The sequence below is a fragment of the Oncorhynchus masou genome, chromosome 14 (genome assembly GCF_036934945.1).
Source record: "Oncorhynchus masou masou isolate Uvic2021 chromosome 14, UVic_Omas_1.1, whole genome shotgun sequence".
In the NCBI taxonomy this organism is placed as follows: domain Eukaryota; kingdom Metazoa; phylum Chordata; class Actinopteri; order Salmoniformes; family Salmonidae; genus Oncorhynchus; species Oncorhynchus masou.
The window spans coordinates 17,024,382-17,045,263 of NC_088225.1; the positions used below are offsets into that span (position 1 = coordinate 17,024,382).

General features: G+C 42.0%; 1 protein-coding gene and 1 pseudogene across 3 annotated transcripts; one reads left to right on the forward strand and one right to left on the reverse strand.

Moving 5' to 3' along the window:
• Positions 1 to 1,139: 1,139 nt before the first annotated feature.
• LOC135554394 (GTPase IMAP family member 4-like) lies at positions 1,140 to 18,215 on the forward strand. 3 transcript variants are annotated; one of them, XM_064986687.1, is made up of 3 exons: positions 1,140 to 1,188; positions 14,386 to 15,216; positions 15,412 to 18,215. In XM_064986687.1, exons 1-3 carry the CDS (start codon positions 1,146 to 1,148, stop codon positions 15,510 to 15,512), a joined length of 975 nt encoding a protein of 324 aa, XP_064842759.1. In that variant the 5' UTR covers positions 1,140 to 1,145; the 3' UTR covers positions 15,513 to 18,215. The 3 variants fall into 3 exon arrangements, with proteins under 3 accessions (XP_064842759.1, XP_064842757.1, XP_064842758.1); XM_064986685.1 differs by lacking the exon at positions 1,140 to 1,188 and adding an exon at positions 14,030 to 14,276; XM_064986686.1 differs by lacking the exon at positions 1,140 to 1,188 and adding an exon at positions 14,030 to 14,276 and having other exon boundaries at positions 15,415 to 18,215.
• LOC135554388 (uncharacterized) lies at positions 4,153 to 8,545 on the reverse strand (annotated as a pseudogene).
• Positions 18,216 to 20,882: the final 2,667 nt, after the last annotated feature.

Below are 20,882 nucleotides of genomic sequence, written 5' to 3' on the forward strand. Positions count from 1 at the left end.
CCTTCCCGAGTGGTATGATGGCTGCGTGGTCCCATGGTGTTTATACTTGCATACCATTGTTTGTACAGATGAACGTGGTACCTTCAGGCATTTGGAAATTGCTCCCAATGATGAACCAGACTTGTGGTCTATCATTTCTTTTCTGAGGTCTTGACTGATTTCTTTTGATTTTCCCATGATGTCAAGCAAAGAGGCACTGAGTTTGAAGGTAGGCCTTGAAATACATCCACAGGTACACGTCCAATTGACTCAAATGATGTCAATTAGCCAATAAGAAGCTTCTAAAGCCATGACATAATTTTTTGGAATTTCCAAGCTGTTTTAAAGCACAGTCAACTTTGTGTTTGTCAACTTCTGACCCACTGGAACTGTGATGCAGTGAAATAATCTGTAAACAATTGTTGGAAAAATTACTTGTGTCTTGCACAAAGTAGATGTCCTAACTGATTTGCCAAGACTATAGTTTGTTAACAAGAAGTTTGTGGAGTGGTTGAAAAGCAAGTTTTATTGACTCCAACCTAACTGTATGTAAACTTCTGACTTCAACTGTATATATATCACTTGACCAACACTTCCAAGGCATGTCACCTGTCTGCTCCTCAAACACCTGGTCAAAGCTGAGCCACTGTAAAGGGGTTCTTCCAGTCGATGCATTTATCTGCCAAATAATGAATATGTAGCTGTTTGAGATGGACCTTCAACAATCAAACATAACATGACCTTCATTCTTTACTCATCTTGTTTGCCAGAGATGTGTTACTACTGATAAGTGAGTCTGTTTCGTTATTGCCAGGGCCCTGTCCAGAAACAACCCCTGTCCAAAAGTTGAGTCTTCAGGCACAATAAAGAGGCTGTTCCCATGCAGTCACAGACAGACTGTTATTTCCTGCCATGGTAGTGTTGTCAAGCTGGATGAACATTCAAGCAGTCCCACTGTGAACTTTGGATCGCTTGGATTAGTAGGGTATGGCTATAGACCGTAAGCCATTCAGACAAGACATCCCAAGATGGGAGGGGAGAGGAATGACTGGGGAAAACTGCTACTGTGTACATTCAGTTCTGATGAAAGTGGAGTATTTTTGAAGGCACTGGTTGTGTGTTGCCATATCACACAAGTATGATAAACAGTGGATTCAGATGAGGTCATGGTGGAAATGGAAGACACTGGAAGATCAGATTCTCAACCAGGTCAGTTTTTGATCAATCCTGGCAAAACTTGGGGCGGCAGGGTAGCCTAGTGGTTAGAGCGTTGGACTAGTAACCGGAAGGTTGTGAGTTCAATCCCCCGAGCTGACAAGGTACAAATCTGTCTGTCTCCCCCTGAACAGGCAGTTAACCCACTGTTCCCAGGCTGTCATTGAAAATAAGAATTTGTTCATAACTGACTTGCCTGGTAAAAAAAAAAAAAAAAAAAGGAAGTGAAAACACACACTGCAGTCAGATAAACAGTCTCTCAATACAATGATTGTAATGATCTCATGAGTGATTTTCATTCAAATCAAATTTATTTATATAGCCCTTCGTACATCAGCTAATATCTCAAAGTGCTGTACAGATACCCAGCCTAAAACCCCAAACAGCAAGCAATGCAGGTGTAGAAGCACGGTGGCTAGGAAAAACTCCCTAGAAAGGCCAAAACCTAGTAAGAAACCTAGAGAAGATCCAGGCTATGTGGGGTGGCCAGTCCTCTTCTGGCTGTGCCGGGTGGAGATTATAACAGAACATGGCCAAAATGTTAAAATGTTCATAAATGACCAGGATGGTCGAATAATAATAATGCAGAACAGTTGAAACTGGAGCAGCAGCACAGCCAGGTGGACTGGGGACAGCAAGGAGTCATCATGTCAGGTAGTCCTGGGGCATGGTCCTAGGGCTCAGGTCCTCCGAGAGAGAGAAAGAAAGAGAGAAGGAGAGAATTAGAGAACGCACACTTAGATTCACAGCTATAATACTGTGAGAAAAGGTTGGTTAGGGATATGCAATAAAATATAATTGTTATTCTCTTTGTTCATTTGGCCAAGCATTCCCTCTCTCTGTGGTCTCAGGGTTGTGAATAATCCTTATCTGAGAGAGGCGGGGAAGAGTGCTGTGGGCAACACCATCCTGGGCAGAGGGGGTGTTTGACACGGTGTGGGTAAGGACCAGGAAGGCGGTGGGAAGGGTAAGGTTGCCAAGAGGCAGGTGAACATGCCTGGTTGGGAGGTGTTCCCCTCCAAGGGCTTCTCTCTCGGGGTCTGGAGGGAGATTGTCCGCAGCAATCCTGGAGGAGGTCAGGGAGAAGTAGGAGGAAAGGAGGCACCAGGAGGAGGACAGGGACAGAGAGGAGGGGCTGAGGAGGGTCAGCTGGAGATGGAGGAGACAGGGGAGGGAGAGAAGGCCACAGAGGAGTCCATGAGATGGCAGAAAGGGAGATACACAGATGAGAAATCAGACAGTGAGTAAAACACTATACTATACCTAAAGTACTCACTGAATAAGTTGTTTTATGTGATGCCTAAATATGCCCATCAGTTGTCAAATGAGATAAACAATATATACTGTATGTCTGCCAGTATTTCCTCAATGTGTGAACATTATAAAGAATGGAATGTAAAAATACATTGTACTTACACATCTTGTGGTTCAACAGCAGGTGTGGAAAGCAGACCTTGCTGACTTCCTGATTACCTTTATACCTACTACAGTCCAAAAGACATTCATATTTTCCACTATTTATTTTTAATATGGACTGCCAATATAATTGTCCATGTCCATCAGGGCCACATCCAGGCATAAGTCTCTTAGGGTGCCCCCGACCCAAAAATTGTGCTGAGAGTTAGAATAGAAGAATACACTAGATGCAATTTTGAAATTTGGTTGTGCATCAGCTGCGGTTTTCATATGTCAGTCACTATCAATCAAATTAGCCATGTCAGCGAACAATTTTTAGATTGGTAAGTTAGGCTAGCTAGCTGTCTAAACTTGTGGTAATCATGGCTGAATACCAACCGGGCATGCAATGCATGTGCCCAGGGGCCCTGACCTCCTTGATTTAGTTAATCACGCTCATTCAGATATCATTAACATGGCATAAATCTTGGCATAATGTGTAGAATTACAGGAGATTAGCTTTCAAATGGAAAACATTTCTCTCCACCCCATGGATAATTGGATAGAATTGAAGGAAAGTTGCTGTAAAACTTCACATTTGTTCTCTCTGCCCCATGGCAAAATTTGTAGAATTGCATGAAATTTGTTATAAAATTGCTAAACTTCTCTTCGCCCCATGGCAAAATGTTTAGAATTGCATAAAGCTTGCATTAAAAATGCAATAATGAATTTACTTTAAAACTTACCTTTTTCCCCCAGCCGCAAGAGGGGGACCACTAAAATGTTTCTGCGAGGTGGGGGGTGGGGCCCAACAAAATCTTAAGGCCCCCAAAAGGGCCGGTCCCGATGTCCATGGACAAATACTGTATCATCAGTTTTAGGTATCTCTGAACTGAACTGGATGGAAATGTATCATTACTGGCTTGTTACTGTTTGATAGAACCTTGTTACTGTTTGATAGAACTTATCTGCATGAATACAACACAGTATTCACATGATTTGTTTTTAATGTATGATCAATTTGCATGATTTTCTGTTATTAATGTGAAAATAATCATTATAGCCGCAATCCCTACTACTTCTGAAAATAGCTGATTATCACAAGGTACAGTGTGTGTGTGTGTGTGTGTGTATATATATAGCTGCCATTGATTACCACACTTGACTGTTGCCAAGGCTACACTGGGGCAAAACACTGGCTGTTAAAAGCTATTGCTTCTCAGGCTGTCCTGTGTGTGTCCTCCTGCTTTTGTTTCCTTGTATGCAACATTTTGAAAAGTGATTCCTTTTCCAGGACAAAGTCCAGAGATGAATGACATGGTCAAGGGATTTAACACTTTCTGTATATATAGGATTACAGACAGGGAACTCATGTTTTAGGATTATTTATGATCACCATTACAATAAGTTGTGTGGAAGCAGAACATATCAGGTGAAACATATGGAGTGTTGTTATTGTGTTCTGTTGTACAACATAATGCCCTTGTCTTGCTGTACACATGACTACAGACTGCTTCACTCTGACATCCCGTATTAAAATGTTATGATGAAAATGAGAAAAGACCAATTAAAAAAGGATTTATTAAATAATTGTTTTACAAAGGTATTTCAGAACACCAGAAACTAGGCCTATTATTATTGACACAAATAAGGCCAGACATAATCAGTCCCTTTCCAATTCATAAAGTCTCATATAATCATTTTCACAAGTCAACATCAGAATAAATTGCATGAACATGTTTCATTGCCTATTAGCAAGACGTCTTCAACTACTGGTGAAGAGAGGAAGATAAGTCTTCTGTGCATGTACATGTCAGCAGCACAATCATACAAACATTACATTTAATAAATACGGAGAATCAAGTAAAATGCATAATCAAAATGACTGACAGATAGGCAATGTACAGTATGTTTGACAGTCCCTAACTTCAAACTGGTCATTGATGTTGTCCTACATCAATTTTTTCTCTTTCAGATTCCCCTCCAGGAGGGTAAAAAGGCTGTGCCAGGATTCTCTGGCACTTCCTGAACTTCCAAATTCCTCTACACAGCGAGTCGTAGATCCTCTGCCAGGAGTCTAGCTCTGTGCGCCACAATGCCGCTCTGGCACGGATGAGCTGGGAGAACTCACTCTTGCTGCCTTTGGCCAGGCACACACTGTCTTTACAGATGAAGAAAACATCCAGGCCAATGAAGAGGACGTTGAGAGTGATAAAACCAGCCCGCGCCGAGCTGGAGAGGGCTAGCGGGGTGCCTTTGGCCACCTGTCCAATATCTGGGATGTCCCCTGCTAGCTTGGGTAGGTTTCGTGCTGCTTTGCCTTCCTGGAGCGCCAACTTACCAGCGCTTACAATCAAATCTTCCTTAGCAAGGGCCTTAACACTCAGAGCCGAGGCACAGTCCACTATGGAGTCGATGCCTTTTCCAATGGCCCCGGCTGTGGCAATCACCTTCCCTGCCCCCAGCACGCCGTCCACCCTGCTCTGCCCCAGGATGGGCTCCATATTAGTGGCCACATTCTCCAGAGACTCCTGGAGACTCTCCACATCCTCCATGAAACTCTGGAAGACTTTACTGGCTTTCTTCTCATGGATGCTATTAACCTTCATCTCTGTGATACCAGTGGCTAAACTGTTGACCCCACTGGTGACCCCCAGGCTGACCCCTGTAATGGTGAGAGCCAGTGACACCCCAGCAGTGACAGGGGATAGAGCTAAGCCCACGATGGATAGGATCCCTCCAGCTACCCCCACTGAGCTGCCTGCCACACTGGAGATCTTAGCCCCCAGCTTCATCCTGTCCAGCTGCACAGCATTCTCCTCCAGATCGGTCAGAAACTGCTCCATTCTGGGTCGGCGCTGGCTGAACCGGCCAATGAAGCGCTGAGCAGCCTCTTGGAACAGGAATGTTAGTCTGAGGTGCTGGTCCATCCTGACAGAGGGGAGACAGATTCAACATCTATTTACTGTCTACCAATAAAATACAAATATCAACAGAAGTTTAAAGACAACAACCAAACTAACCTTACCTGATATCATTCAGCTGATTCAAATGGTCCATCATCTTTTCTATGGACTTTTCACTCACATCACCAAGGTTGACCACAGGGATGTCATTCTTCTTTTTCCAAAACAGCATTTGACTGATGGAGCTACTGTAACAATGCATATTAATTTCAACATTACATTATATTCATTACATTTATATGTGGATTTTGAATCACATAAGTCAAAGAACCTTGTCAAATGACATCTGAGAAGGACAAAAATGAAGGAAAATAGTACAACTATGCTAATATAAATTATGATATTAAAACAGTGTTTTAAGATTACTCCCAAGCTGTTGTCTGATCTGTAATCTAGAAGGAAAAAAATGGACATCAAGTGTTTGTAAAATGGCAATAAAGAACATTACATAAGTTAATGTTGAAGCAATTGTGATGGTAGCTCCACTTACACTATGTCCATCCTCTTACAGAGCTGCTGGCTGATTTGTATGTATCTGTCCAGCTGGAGGGTCAGTACCTCTACATTGTGGAGGCTGGGCATAAAGAAGGCCTTAGCATCCCTCTTAAAGTAGATGAGGAGAGGGCAGGATATTCTGGCAGCAGTGATGACAGCCTGAACACTGGCAGGGCTCATCCCCTGAGGCAGACAGAGGAATCTGTTCTCCTCAAACACCAACAGACAGGTGACCGCCAGACACTCCACAGTATTCAGGAAGTAATCCAGCTTCTCCAGGCCTCCCAGAGTGTCCTTTAGTACAGCCCCCAGCTCCTTCTCCAGCTCCTCACGCCTACTGTCTGCAGTCCCCTGGGTCAGACCGCTCCATACGAACTCCCCAAACGCCTTGGCCTTGGTCTCGGAGTTACGGACATGGTCGAACTTAAGGTCAATTCTGTCTGTCCTCTGCTTGATGTCCCTCATCATTTCCAGTTCTGTCTCCCTCTGAAGGACCCATTTGGAATGCCTGTCACAGAACTCCCTCACTGTGTGAATGTTGCTGAGGGTGTCAGAGATGTACTGGCCCAAGAGCTCCCTTGTTAACTCTGATCTGGAAGAAAAGTAGGCTTCAGTCAGGATCTTCACTATTGAATTCAGGATAATCAGTATATAAAATTACAAAGTTGTAGATACAGAGTGCCTATCCACCAACTTTACCCTTTTATTGAACTACCTTTATTGAATACCTTGGATTCTTTGTCAACATTGCCCATTGCTGTCAATTTAAAGTAGCCCAGCAACACTCTCCTTTCTGCCCCAGTTATTAAATATCTTAGATGTAAGGTCCCCTGTTTAGGTTCTAGTTCTGGTACTGGTTCTGACCGACAATTTTGCTTATAAATCGATCTGTGGACACTGTAGATTGAAATGGCTTGCATTGAGCAACAGCCCTGGTTCCCACGGACACAGTAGTATTTCTTCTGAGCCTGTGTGATGTAGGATGAGAAAACTGAAACCACTTGAAGCTAGGATGTCCCTCCTACCATTTCATTCGCTCTTCCGACTGTCCATCAACCCCTAAACCCTACATCACAGCCACTGACAAAGCACATGCCTGCAATAGTTAAATCGTAGTGAAGCAAGAGAGAGTTGTTTCATCATGGTAGCACATTCAGAGATCAAATAATAGCCGTAAATCTAAAATAATGTATAGATTAAAAATAAAATAAAAACTTTAAAATAACACGTTCTGTTTGTCTTAGAGGGCCAGGATTGATATGATATGAAAGGGGAATTCCTAACAAGTTCAGGAAGCCAAGCTACAGCAGACAGTTTGATCAAGAGAGACCTTGGAAAAATATGCATTTTCTCTAACACTAAACATACAAATATGTAATTTACAGTTATAAGGAAGGTGAAATCTTATAGTTAGTCATTTTTTAATATGATTATGCTATATTTAGAGAGCATATGTAACTTCAAGCCATATTCATACGATTTTGTTGAACAGGAAATACATCATAAAAATATGAAATATTTGTACTGTGAACTTGAGCTTGTGTCCTGAAAATGCAGCATTACTAGTTATTTTTTTTATGGCCCTCATAATACATAATTACATTTGGGGATAAAGTTGACGTTTTCGATTACATTTCGTTACAATGAACTGGTTAATAGTCTCACCGTGACATGACGCTCTCCCTGTGTTTGGACATTTCCTGGTTTGGTTGATATCGTTACTGACCAGTGTTGCCTTGTCCCCAAGGCATGTCCAATGGAGCTGTGGATAATTCAAAAGAAAAATCACAGCCATTACATTTCTATGCTGATATACATTTAGAAACAGGATTCACATACATCACATAGCTACATGGGCAAACACAGTGATTAATTTGTACATCGGGAGGTCCCGCGAACACAGTGAGCGCGAGAGCCTAACTTTTTGCATGTTGTACAGCCCAAATTTGAATTATGCACGACAAGCCAGGTGTTATACGTTTGCTTGTTCTTGCACTGCAAATTGCACCTGCTCCGAGCACTTCTATGGTGGATTTATAAAGTAACGATAACCTTATGTACCCATTATCTCTTGAAGAATATAACTTACTGCCTCATTAGCTTAGTTCAACTCTTGTACCCCATCAAAACCCAAAATATAAGCTTGTTTTACTCTAATGTTTACAAACAAAGTAAACGTAAACAAACACTATACCTTTAATACATAGTGAAAACTATAATTTTGATATCATGGATGGTCAGTCCTTGCATCCATAGGTCTGTCTGTGAATTTAAGAGTGATTACAATCTCCAATTCCGTCCCTCAGTTTTAACCTTGAAACAGGGGCGGGTAAAACGTTTTGTTATTGTTTCAACGGTTTCATTTGTGTAAAGAAATATGGATGTATAAAGCTCACTCACCTTGACAAAGATGGTGAATGCTGTTCAGTCTCCCTACACCGGAATGTTGTCTTCTCAGTTTCGTTTCCCTTACTTCACCAAACTCAACATTGAGCTATGATAAGAACGCTTGGACACGTCACCACCACTCCTTTGAATGGCAAGAAAGAAACGCCCAAAACAGAGCAAATCCTTTAGTAAACAAATCTGTTGCGTGGAACAATCTTATGGATTATTTACTTACATGTAAACTAATTTTTAAGTTTTATTTGGAAGGATGGCGAGACTAAATGAAATGTTCTGTAAAATCCTAGCGACTTCAGAGGGCATCTGACACATGTAGTAACCATTTCAGACATATGTTGTATGTTACCTGTAAAATAAATATAAGGTAATGTTTATATCCCATGTAAAGCAAGTGAACAGCAAACCTGGTTTAAAAAAAACAATTAAAGCAACATCTCATGACACAACGCCTCTCACTCATGTGGCCTACTTTAGTGTGTATGTACTAACATGTATAGGTAACTGATAGATGAACACACGTGCGGACTACATGTTGATGTTTTACATGTATGTCAATTGTAAAGTCTTTCGTCTGTAATGTCTTTTTCGTTATGTGCCAGACCCCAGTACGACTAGCTGTCACCACTGACATTGGCTAATGGGGATCTTAGAAAAGTCCTAAATATGACCCTTTCTAACAGTGCCTTATTTACCACTTATTTTACGAGGTGTAACCCTTTTATACTGGGTGTAACCCTTTTATATCAGTGGGTAACTGGCAAATTGGGAGGGGTGGGGAGTGGGGGGGTGTTGCATGGGGACTGTTTGCAGTTCAAATGAGTTAATCAATGGAAAAGTGAATGAATTTACCTGTAAAAAAAACTGAGAACTTTTCACACAGACCTGATACCTGCATTTTAGTGATAGGGTCCGTTGAAATGCAGGAATCAGGACTAGGTCTGTAGGTGGCTTTTGTTTTTCCATGTTTAAAAAAATCTGAAATACGAAAAAAGCTAGGATAAAACTGCAGGCATGGTAATTAGTGGGATTTTGGTCTGTTTTTGAAAGAGAGATAAGACTGTCATGCTAAAAGTTACTGCAGTATCTTTGCCCTGCAACAAGAGGGGGCATGGCAACAACCTGAGTGACTGGAGCAAAGCATATGATCCTAGAGGTTGGTGTGTTGTGATCATATACCTCTGTGCTTGTTTGTGATGAACACGTGGCCTTCATTAATATGCATAGAATCATCCATAAAGAATCAAATGAGTCTGATGATGAGTGTCAAAGAATATTTCAAATGTGCTTCTTGTTTCATGTTTTATGTGTAAGTCAAAGTGAAATTTGTTCTCTGTTTGAGCCGATAATAACCATTAACTCCCTCGTGGATTCACTTTTATGCATGTTGGATGTTTTTATTATTATACCTGCAACCAAGTTGGCCAGCAATGGGTCAAAGAGTTTCTGATTTGATAGTTTCTTTCCATTTATCCCACCTCAATCAAATCAAATCAAATTGTATAGGTTGGGTACACATATTTTGCATATTTTATCGCAGGTGCAGTGAAATGCTTATATGCTTGTTTCTAGCGCCAACAGTGCAGTAATACCAAACAATACAAAACAATGCACACAAACCCCAAAAAAGAAAAAGGAATTATAAATATCAGAATGAGCAATGTCAGAGTCCAGAATATAAATATCTATGTATATGATGGTGTGTCTAGACAGTATGGACTGCATATGAATATAAAATGTGTGTACAGCAGTAGTTATATGGGATGAGCCTTGACTAGATTACAGTATATGCACTGTGTATGAAGCATTAGGACCACTTTCCTAATATTCAGTTGCACCCCCTTTTGCCCTCAGAGCAGCCTCAATTCAGCGGGACAGGGTGTCGAAAGCATTCCACATGGATGCAGACTCCAATGCTTCCCATAGTTGTGTCAAGTTGGTTGGATGTCCTTTGGGTGGTGGACCATGTTGATACACATGAGAAACTGGAGAGTGTAAAAAACCCAGCAGAGGTGCAGTTCTTGGCACACTCAAACAGGTGTGCCTGGCACCTACTACCATACCCTGTTCAAAGGTACTTAGATCTTTTGTCTTATTCATTCACCCTCTGCAGTACACAATCCATGTCTCAATTGTCTCAAGGCTTGAAAATCCTTCTTTAACCTGTCTCCTCTCCTTTATCTACACTGATTGAATTTAATTTAACTGATGACATCAACATATATTTTTATTTTATTTAACTAGGCAAGTATGTTAAGAACAAATTCTTATTTACAATGACAGCCTACCCCAGCCAAACCCAGATAACTTTGGGCCAATTGTGCACTGCTCTATGGGACTCACAATCACATGTGATGCAGCCTGGATTCGAACCAGGGACTGTAGTAACGCCTCTTTCACTGAGACGTAGTTAGTGCCTTTGACCGCTGCGCCACTCGAGAGCCCAAGGGAGCATGGCTTGCACCTGGATTCACCTGGTCAGTCTAGAGAGTGAGGTTCAATATTCCCCTGTAAATACTGCATATTTCCCTGTGTCTCTAAGTCACGTGTCTCTGTGCTTCATCTTTCCTCCACAAGGCACTGGGTTTAGGGAGATTAAATATGGGCCCTGCTTTCACATTGGAATTCCCCAGCATGTTCGCACCACACTGCTTTGGTGGTGACACATTGCTAAACAAAATGGATTGGATTGAAAAAGCAGTTTGACTGGGAAATCTTCCAATACCACAATCTGATTCAGCTCCCCTGCTTTAAGCTGGTGCTGGGCTGGCAAACCACCCCCCAACTCCTACTCTCTTCCTACTAATACCATAAAGCTGGGTTCTCTGTGTACCAACACCCAGACATACTGAACAGATACGCCCCTTTTATGTAATAATGTGTAATAAGAAAGTCAAAACGGATGGATGAAATTACAACAATACTATAACTCATTGGTTTTGTAGGTTGGTGTAGGGTGGCCTAGCCCCCCAAATTACTCATGAAATATGAAGAAATGTTCTGTGTATTGTCTTAGGAATTCAGCATTCTATGTGATTCTCTTGCCAATCCCCCATTTTGTAACACTTCTACGATGCAGAGGTTCTGTTGTCTTTACATCATGTAGGTCTCATATCTGGTTGGAAGTTAACTTGACAGTAATGCTATTTCAAGGAGTGGGACTCTAACCCGGAAGCTATAAGAAATCCCGCTATGCCCTCCGACGAACCATCAAATAGGCAAATCGCCAATACAGGAATAAGATCGAAGGCCGCAGGGCTAGACGGATTATCAGGACGTGTACTGCGAGCATTCGCTGACCAACTGGCAAGCGTCTTCACTGACATTTTCAACTTCTCCCTGTCCGAATCTGTAATAGCAACATGTTTTAAGCAGACCACCATAGTCTCTGTGCCCAAGAACACTAAGGTAACCTGCCTAAAGGACTAGCGACCTGTAGCACTCACGTCTGTAGCCATGAAGTGCTTTGAAAGGCTGGTTATGGCTCACATCAACACCATTATCCCAGAAACACTAGGCCCTCTCCAATTTGCAAACCGCCCTAACAGATCCACAGATGATGCAATCTCTGTTGCACTCCACACTGCCCTTTCTCACCCAATATCACAGGAAGGCCAAAAAGATCATCAAGGACAATAACCACCCAAGCCACTGCCTGTTCACTCCACTTTCATCCAGAATGTGAGGTCAGTACAGGTGCATCAACGCTGGGACCGAGAGACTGAAAAACAGCTTCTATCTCAAGGCCATCAGACTGTTAAACAGCCATCACTAACATAGAGAGGCTGCTGCCAACATTCAGACTCAAATCTCTGGCCACTTTAATAAATGGACTTAATAAAGGTATCACTAGTCACTTTAAATAACGCCACTTTAATAATGTTTACATATCCTACATTACTCATCTCATATGTATATACTGTATTATATACCATCTACTGCATCATGCCTATGCCGCATGCCACCGCTCATCCATATATTTTTATGGTCATATTCTATACATCCCTTTACATTTGTGTGTATTTGTGTGTATAAGGTAGTTGTTGTGAATTTAGATTACTGTTAAATACTACTGCAAAGTAGGAACTAGAAGCACAAGCATTTCGCTACACCCGCATCAACATCTGCCAACCATGTGTATGTGACCAAGATATATATACTGTATATATAAAATATTAACCCACTACATTTTCATAACATGTGGTCTATTATAATAAGAAAATTATGGTCACATATGATATACACTTCGGAATGCATTTAACTGTGAAAATTACATAGTTTTTCTAAAAAATTATTTTATCTGCCAAAGATTAAACATACATTTACAGCCTTAATTCAAAATGTATTAAATGTATTTTTTCTCACCCATCTACACACAATACCCCATAATTACAAAGTGAAAACATGTTTTAAGATACTCTGCAAATGTCTTGAAAATGTAATACAGAAATATCTAGTACTCACACCCCTGAGTCAATACTTTGTAGACACACCTTTGGCAGCGATTACAGCTGTGTCTTTCTGGGTAAGTCCCTAAGAGCTTTCCACACCTGGATTGTGCAACATTTGCCCATTATTCTTTTCCAAATTATTCAGCTCTGTCAAATTGGTTGTTGATCATTGCTAAGCAACCATTTTCAGTTTTTGCCATAGATTTTCAAGTAAATTTAAGCCAAACTGTAACTGTGTTTTCGGTCATTGTCCTGCTGAAAAGTGAATTCATCTCCCAGTGTCTGGTGGAAAGCAGATTGAACCTGGTTTTCCTCTAAGGTTTTGCCTGTACTTTGCTCCATTCCGTTTCTTTTTTTATCCTGAGAACCTCCCCAGTCCTTAACGATTACAAGCATACCCATAACATGATGCAGCCATCTCTATGCTTGAAAATATGGAGAGTGGTAGTTCAGGAGTAAAACAGTAATGTGTTATATTGGATTTTCCCCAAACGTAACACAATGTATTCACAACAAAATGTGAATTGCTTTGCCACATGTTTTTTTGCAGTGTTACTTTAGTGCCTTGTTGCAAACAGGATGCAAGTATTCTGTACAGACTTCCTTCTTTTCACTCTGTCAATTAGGTTAGTATTGTGGAGTAACTACAATGTTGTTGATCCATCCTCAGTTTTCTCCTATCACAGCCATTAAACTCTAACTGTTTTAAAGTCACCATTGGCCTCATGGTGAAATCCCTGAGCGGTTTCCTTCCTCTCTGGCAACAAAATTCATTACTAAGGAGGGGCTCTCACATTTAATCAGATTTGCCAGTGATATGTGTGGTACTACTGATAACTGAGTCTGTTCAATATCTCCAGGGCCCTGTCCAGAAACAACTCCTAACTCATTAGAACCATTTCCCTTATCTCCAAAAGTGTCCAAAAGTTTCAAGTATTCGTCAGACACAATAAAGAAGCTGTGGTCCCATACAGTATCGCTTGGGGCAAGGTCAAAGCAAGACCGTTGATTCCTGCGAAGGTAGTGTTATCAAGCTGTGCGAACATGCAGGCAGTCCCACTGTGAACTTTGGATCCCTGGGACAGTAAAAGGGGCTGTAAAGAATGATTAGCAGAGGGTGACTATAGACCGTAAGCCATTCTGACAACAAAGTGTCCCGGGAGGGGAGAGGAGTGGAGAAGATATTCTTCCTTTAACAAAATAGCTACTGTATACTTTAAGATCTGATGAAAGTGGACAAGCATGAAGTAGCATTTTAGAAGGCACTGGTTGTGTTATCATACAACAGTGATAAACAGTGGTTTCAACATGGATTCAGAGGAGGTCATGGTGGAAATGAAAGAAACTGGAAAGTCGTCTGATTCTCAACCAGGTCAGTTTTGGATCTATCCTGGCGTATGGGAAACAGGAAGAGAAAATTCAATGCAATTCATTTGTGTTATTCTGTACATTAATTTAGCTTGATGTGATACTTGTTACAGGCCAAGCAGTCCCTCTTTCTGTGGTCTCAGGGTTGCGAATAATCCTGATCGGAGAGCGAGAGGCAGGGAAGAGTGCTGTGGGCAACGCCATCCTGGGCAGTGAGGTGTTTGACGCGGTGGGGGTGAGAACAAGGGAGGCGGTAAAGCGACAAAGAGAGGTGGCTGAGAGGCAGGTGACGGTGGTGGACACGCCTGGTTGGGAGTGGTTCCCCTCCAGGGGCTCCTCTCTGGGGGTCCGGAGGGAGATCGTCCGGGGCGTGTCGCTGTGCCAGCCTGGCCCCCACGCGGTGCTCCTGGTGGTGCCCCTCTCCTTCTCCTTTACCAAACGGGAGCGGCAGGCGGCCGAGGAGCATGTGGAGCTGTTGGGGGAGCGGGCTTGGGGGCATACCGTGGTGCTGTTCACGGTGAAGGGTGGGCGGCTGAAGGATGCCACCTTAGAGGAGGAGGTGGAGGAGAGCGAGGAGCTCCAGGGCCTGGTGGAGCGATGTGGGGGCCGCTATCATGCCCTGTATGGCAGGTCCAGGAAGGGCCACGATGCCGTGGCGGAGCTACTGGAGAAGCTGGAAAACATGGTGGCCAAGAACAGAGGGGAGTTGCTCTCCAGCGAGGAGGTACTGGAGGAGGCCAGGGAGAAGGAGGAGGAGGAGGAGAGGAGGCACCAGGAGGAGGACAGGGAGAGAGAGGAGGATCTGAGGAGGGCCAAGGAGGCTTTGAGAGAGCTGGAGATGGAGGAGGAGAAAGAGGAGGTGCAAGGGGAGGGAGGGAAGGCCACAGAGGAGTCCACAAGACAGCAGAAAGGGAGGAGGAGATACACAGATGAAAAATTAGACAGTGAGTAAAACACTATACTATACCTACAGTACTTAATGAGAAAGTTGTTTTATGTGATGCCTAAATATGCCCAGCAGTTGTCAAATGAGACAAACAAAATATTCTGTATGTCTGCCAGTATTTCCTCAATGTATGAACATTATAAAGAAAGGAATGTGAAAATACATTGTACTTAGACATCTTGTGGTTCAACAGCAGGTGTGGAAAGCAGCTCAGCAGATCCTACATCAGCCCCACCACACCTCACCTGGTCTGACCTCAGGGCCATTAGAGATCAGAGATGTAAGACACAATAAAATTGGGGAGAAGACAAAGAAAGACGAAGAACTTGCTGACTTCCTGATGGTCTATAACATTATACTGACTACAGTCCAAAAGACATTCATATCTTCCACTATTGATTTTGGATATGGACTGCAATTATACACTGAGTATACAAAATAATGACTACCTTTCCATGACAGACTGACCAGGTGAATCCAGGTGAAAGCTATATTCCCTTATTGATGTCACTCATTAAATCAGTGTATATGAAGGGTTAAATAATGATTTTTAAGCCTTGGACTGTGTATGAGTGTCATTCAGATGATGAATGGGCTAGAAAAATATTGAAGTGCCTTTGAACGAGTTATGGGAGTAGGTGCCAGGCCCACTGGTTCATGACAAGAACTGAAATTCTTCTGTGTTTTTTGTGCTCAGCAGTTTCCTGTGTGTATCAAGAATGGTCCACCAACCAAGAAAGGGGGGGTCCTAATGTTTGGTATACTCAGTGTAATTGTCCATGGACAAATATCATCAGTTTTGAGAGTCTTAAGGTATCTCTGAAATGGACTGAAATGTGTCATCGCATGTTCGTTAACTATTTGATATAACTCATCTTCATGCATACAACACTGTGTGAAGGATTTCCCATCAATCTGCATGTTCAAATCAAATCAAATTTTATTGGTCACATACACGTGTTTGGCAGATGTTATCGCGGGTGTAGCATAATGCTTGTGCTTCTAGTTCTGACAGTGCAGCAATATCTAACATGTAATATCAATATAACAATTTCACAACAAATACCTAATACACATACATCTAAGTAACAAGGAATGGAATTAAGAATATATAAATATATGGACGAGCAATGTCAGAGCGGTATAGATTAAGATACAGTAGATAGTATAGAATACAGTATATACATATGAGATGAGTAATGCAAGATATGTAAACATTATTAAAGTGACATTATTAAAAGTGACTAGTGTTTCATTTGTTAAAGTGGCCAATGATTTAAAGTATGTATGTAGGCTACTGCCTCTCTGTGCTAGTGATGGTTATTTAACAGTCTGATGGCCTTGAGATAGAAGCTGTTTTTCTGTTTTTCTGTTCCAGCTTTGATGCACCTGTACTGACCTCGTCTTCTGGATGATAGTGGGGTGAACAGGCAGTGGCTCGGGTGGCTGTTGTCCTTGATGATATTTTTGGCCTTCCTGTGACATCTGGTGGTGTAGGTGTCCTGGAGGGCAGGTTGTTTGCTCCCGGTGATGCGTTGTGCAGACCGCACCATACCAGGCGGTGATGCAGCCCGACAGGATGCTCTCAATTGTGCATCAGTAAAAGTTTGTGAGAGTTTTAGGTGACAAGCCAAATTTCTTCAGCCTCCTGAGGTTGAAGAGGTGCTCTGGAGCCTTCTTCACCACACTGTCTGTGTTGGTGGACCATTGCAGTTTTTCAGTGATATGTACACCGAGGAACATTCCACCTTCTCCACCTCTGTCCCGTCAATGTGGATAGGGGGATGCTCCCTCTGCTGTTTCCTGAAGTCCACGACCATCCCTTTCGTTTTGTTGACGTTGAGTGAGAGGTTATTTTCCTGACAACACACTCCCAGAGCCCTCACCTCCTCACTGTAGGCTGTCCCATTGCTGTTGGTAATCAAGCCTACTGCTGTTGTGTCGTCTGGAGGCATGCATGGCCACACAGTCATGGGTGAACAGGGAGACACAGATTTACCATGCTTGTTGAGTATTATAGGCAAGTTGTTCAATTCGCAGTAACCGGCTCTTGTCCACATGCTGTCGCTGGTGGAGAACAGCAGGCAGGGGAAGCAGTAGAGTTGGCTCCTAGTAGCGCAGCCACAGAGCGTCTTTTCATTGATACCACTCAGATTGAAAGGATCTTGTTATTTTCTGTCCCTTCCTTTTATGTAGGTCCCTAAGTTCAGGTGTTGGTCAACTATCCTTCATCGCTAGAAAATACAACTTTGAAGCCATCCTGATCAGCTTACTTTAACTAGAAGTAAAACGAACTTCACCGCCTGGCAGATGACGTGGAAAGTCCATAGGCATGAGCGAGCTCAGCCTATCCTCCTGCCTATCCCAATACTTTTTCACCCCAATATGTATTCACATTTATTATTTTAACATTATAACATTAAAATGTTATCATGCATAAAAAAATCATGAAGAGGACAAAATTATTATTGATAAAAATGTTATTTATTTATCATTACAGGTATGTTTTCATTCATTTTCACAGGCACTGCCAACCCTGCCTAACCTGACCGCACGTCATGGATGTCCTCTATAAGGGGCTTATTGGAGCTGTCATTTGTTACTGAGACTTGTAAAAGTGTGCTTTAAACATAGTAGGCTGCATTTGTTGATTGCTTTGCATAGCCTAAAAAGAAGATTATTTGAAAACAAAGGTCTTGTTGTGGCAGTAGCAAAGCCATAAATTCGTTGGTGAGCCTCCAGAAATGTGTGTGGGCCCCAAAAAACATTTAAAAAAAATAAAAGACAAAAGCTAACTTCATGCAATTCAACACATTTGGCCATTGGGGCAAATAGAAAAATGTGCTGTTTTGAAGCACATTTCCTACAATTCACACATTTTGCCATGGGGCAGAGAGGAAAATGTGAAGTCTTGTAGCTAATCTCATGCTATTCTACACATTCTAATTAAAGGTAAATTATACATGTGTTGACTGTGATAAAGGCACTGGATTATGAGCTGTCTTGTTTGATAAATGAACAATATAAGTAGTCAGTGGCATGGTGCATATAGCCATAGTGACATTTGCCTCAATACTGTCATATTTGTTGTTTATTGCGTCTTATTGGGTGTGTGGCTTTCATCCACCCATCCCATGAGAGTGAATGTCATTCCAGTTGATCTAAATGTCATTCCAGTGCACTGCTTGCTATGAATTGTCTCTGATGGTGATTCCATATTTAGGTTAAAAGACAAATAATGTACCGTTTGGAACACTGACAAGTAGAGAGCAACATTTTCTATTTATTTTTTGCTCAATCCACACTTTTTTGAAAGACGTTAATCAAATACAACAACCGACTGTTTCCTTATTGAGATTCAATTTGTACATGAACATTTGCGCTGAGTTGCCATCTTAGAGCAACAAAAATGAGCAAACAGTCAGTGGTTGTAATTGATTAATGTTTTTCAAAAAAGTGTGGATTTCAGCAATCAAAGAAAGGTACGAAACTACAGAGGACAAACAGGTACAAGGTTGACATTTCATAATTAAAAAAAACTTTTTTATATTGTCATTTTGCAAATTGATGTAGTCATAGCTAGGTTCCACAAAGTCTGGTCTTTACTCATCTCAGTTAATGAAATTCATCAGAAACTTCCTTCACCGTGGAGTTTAGCCTGCTAAGGAACAATCAACTAATCTTATATCGAGGCGTAGTTGAGTTTTGATAACTGGTCACTCGATTTGCTAGCAACAACATTGAGTCAGGCTTACCTGTACCTGTTTGTCCTGTACAACTTTTCCTAATTTGTGTTGCTCAAGCGGAGACATATCAGCCTTGACATAAACCTACTAACAACTGAGATGATAGTGGCACATGTGCATTCACGCTGAGTTGAATAACACAAATGAGGGAAAAACTTGGTTGTAATCAATCAAATCTCAGCACCCCATTGAAGGACCCCTGTTGTACAAGCCAAACATAGGTACAGGTAAGCATTTTCAGAATTTACATTTTTACAAGTATTGATTTACTTACTGTGACTCAATCTTGATGCTAGCAAATCGCACGGCCAGTTATCAAAACTCCACTCCACCCTGATATAAGAGAACAGTTGAGCATTCTTCAGCAAAATTGGGTAAGGGTTATGGTTCAGGTTGGGTTAGGTTAGGTAAGATTTAGGTAGTGATGTCCCAGGGATGAACGGAGGAACATGGAGGAACATGTGAAGGACTGTGTAGGACTCAATTGCGGCCAGCAGATAAACAAACAACTCACTTAGAAAAACAAATCCTGACTTTTGAGTCATTAAATAGTCGTTCAAAAATAACAAGTCGTTCAAATAACAAATATAGAGCTTCCGAATAAACTCTTAAAGACCTAGCAATCTTTTACATCTGTAGCAGTCAATATTTAATCATCACTTTATTCAGTCTCATCTGAAAGTTGTAAATTCTTGGTTATCTTCATGAACACTGGCTAACAAGTTGAATCAGCAATACAAAATGTGGTTTAATTATTTATTTACTAAATACCTAAACAATCACACAGAATTACATCTACACAGAATGGATCATACATTGATTACAAATTATGTCATAAAGGAAAACGTCCCTAGTGGACGGAACAGATATGACGGCTGGTTACACAAAGAAACGGGGTTGGGTTTTGAATGAAAGAGCGGGAAAACTGAGGAACAAAAAGACTTTGTGTCTCTATCTTGCCGTAGGCAGCTATGCTATCGTAAATACAGTATCTCATGCATTCTAAATAACCGCCCATTTGAAAAAGGAAAATGTAATAAATATTTACTCCGAACTCCACTTCAGTAGATTGGTCGTAGATAGAAGGCGGGGTGGCCATTCGATTAGTCAGTCGACCTCTAGTGGACACGCCTTCAAATTAGTGGATTCTGCTATTTCAGCCACACCCGTTGCTGACCGGTGTATAAAATTGTTAGTCGGGAGATCATTAAACGGGATTCCATGGTCGAGCAGCCGGACACAAGCCTAAGATCTTCATGCACAATGCCAAGAGTCGGCTGGAGTGATGTAAAGCTTGCCGCCATTGGACTCTGGAACAGTGGAAACGTGTTCTCTGGAGTGACGAATCACGCTTTGCCATCTGGCAGGTCGACGGACAAATCTGGGTTTGGCGGATGCCAGGAGAACGCTACCTGCCACAATGCATAGTGCCAATGGTAAAGTTTGGTGGAGAAGGAATGATGGTTTGGGGCTGTTTTTCATGGTTCATGTCCCCTTGGTTCCAGTGAAGGGAAATTTTAACGCTACAGCATACAATGACTTTTCAGATAATTTTGTGCTTCCACCTTTGTGGCAACAGTTTTGGGAAGGCCCTTTCCTGTTTCAGCATAACAATATACTTTTGCACAAAGCGAGCTCCACACAGAAATGGTTTGTCGAGATCAGTGTAGAAGAACTTGACTGGCCTGCACAGAGCCCTGACCTCAACCCAATCGAACACCTTTGGGATGAATTGGAACTCCAACTGCGAGCCAGGTGTAATTGCCCAACATAATTGCCCAACCTCACTAATGCTCTGAAGTCCCTGCAGCAATGTTCCAACATCTAGTGGAAAGCCTTCCCATAAGAGTGGAGGCTGCTTTGGCAGCAAAGGGGGAACACATACTTTTGGCGTCCACATACCTTTGTCCATGTAGTG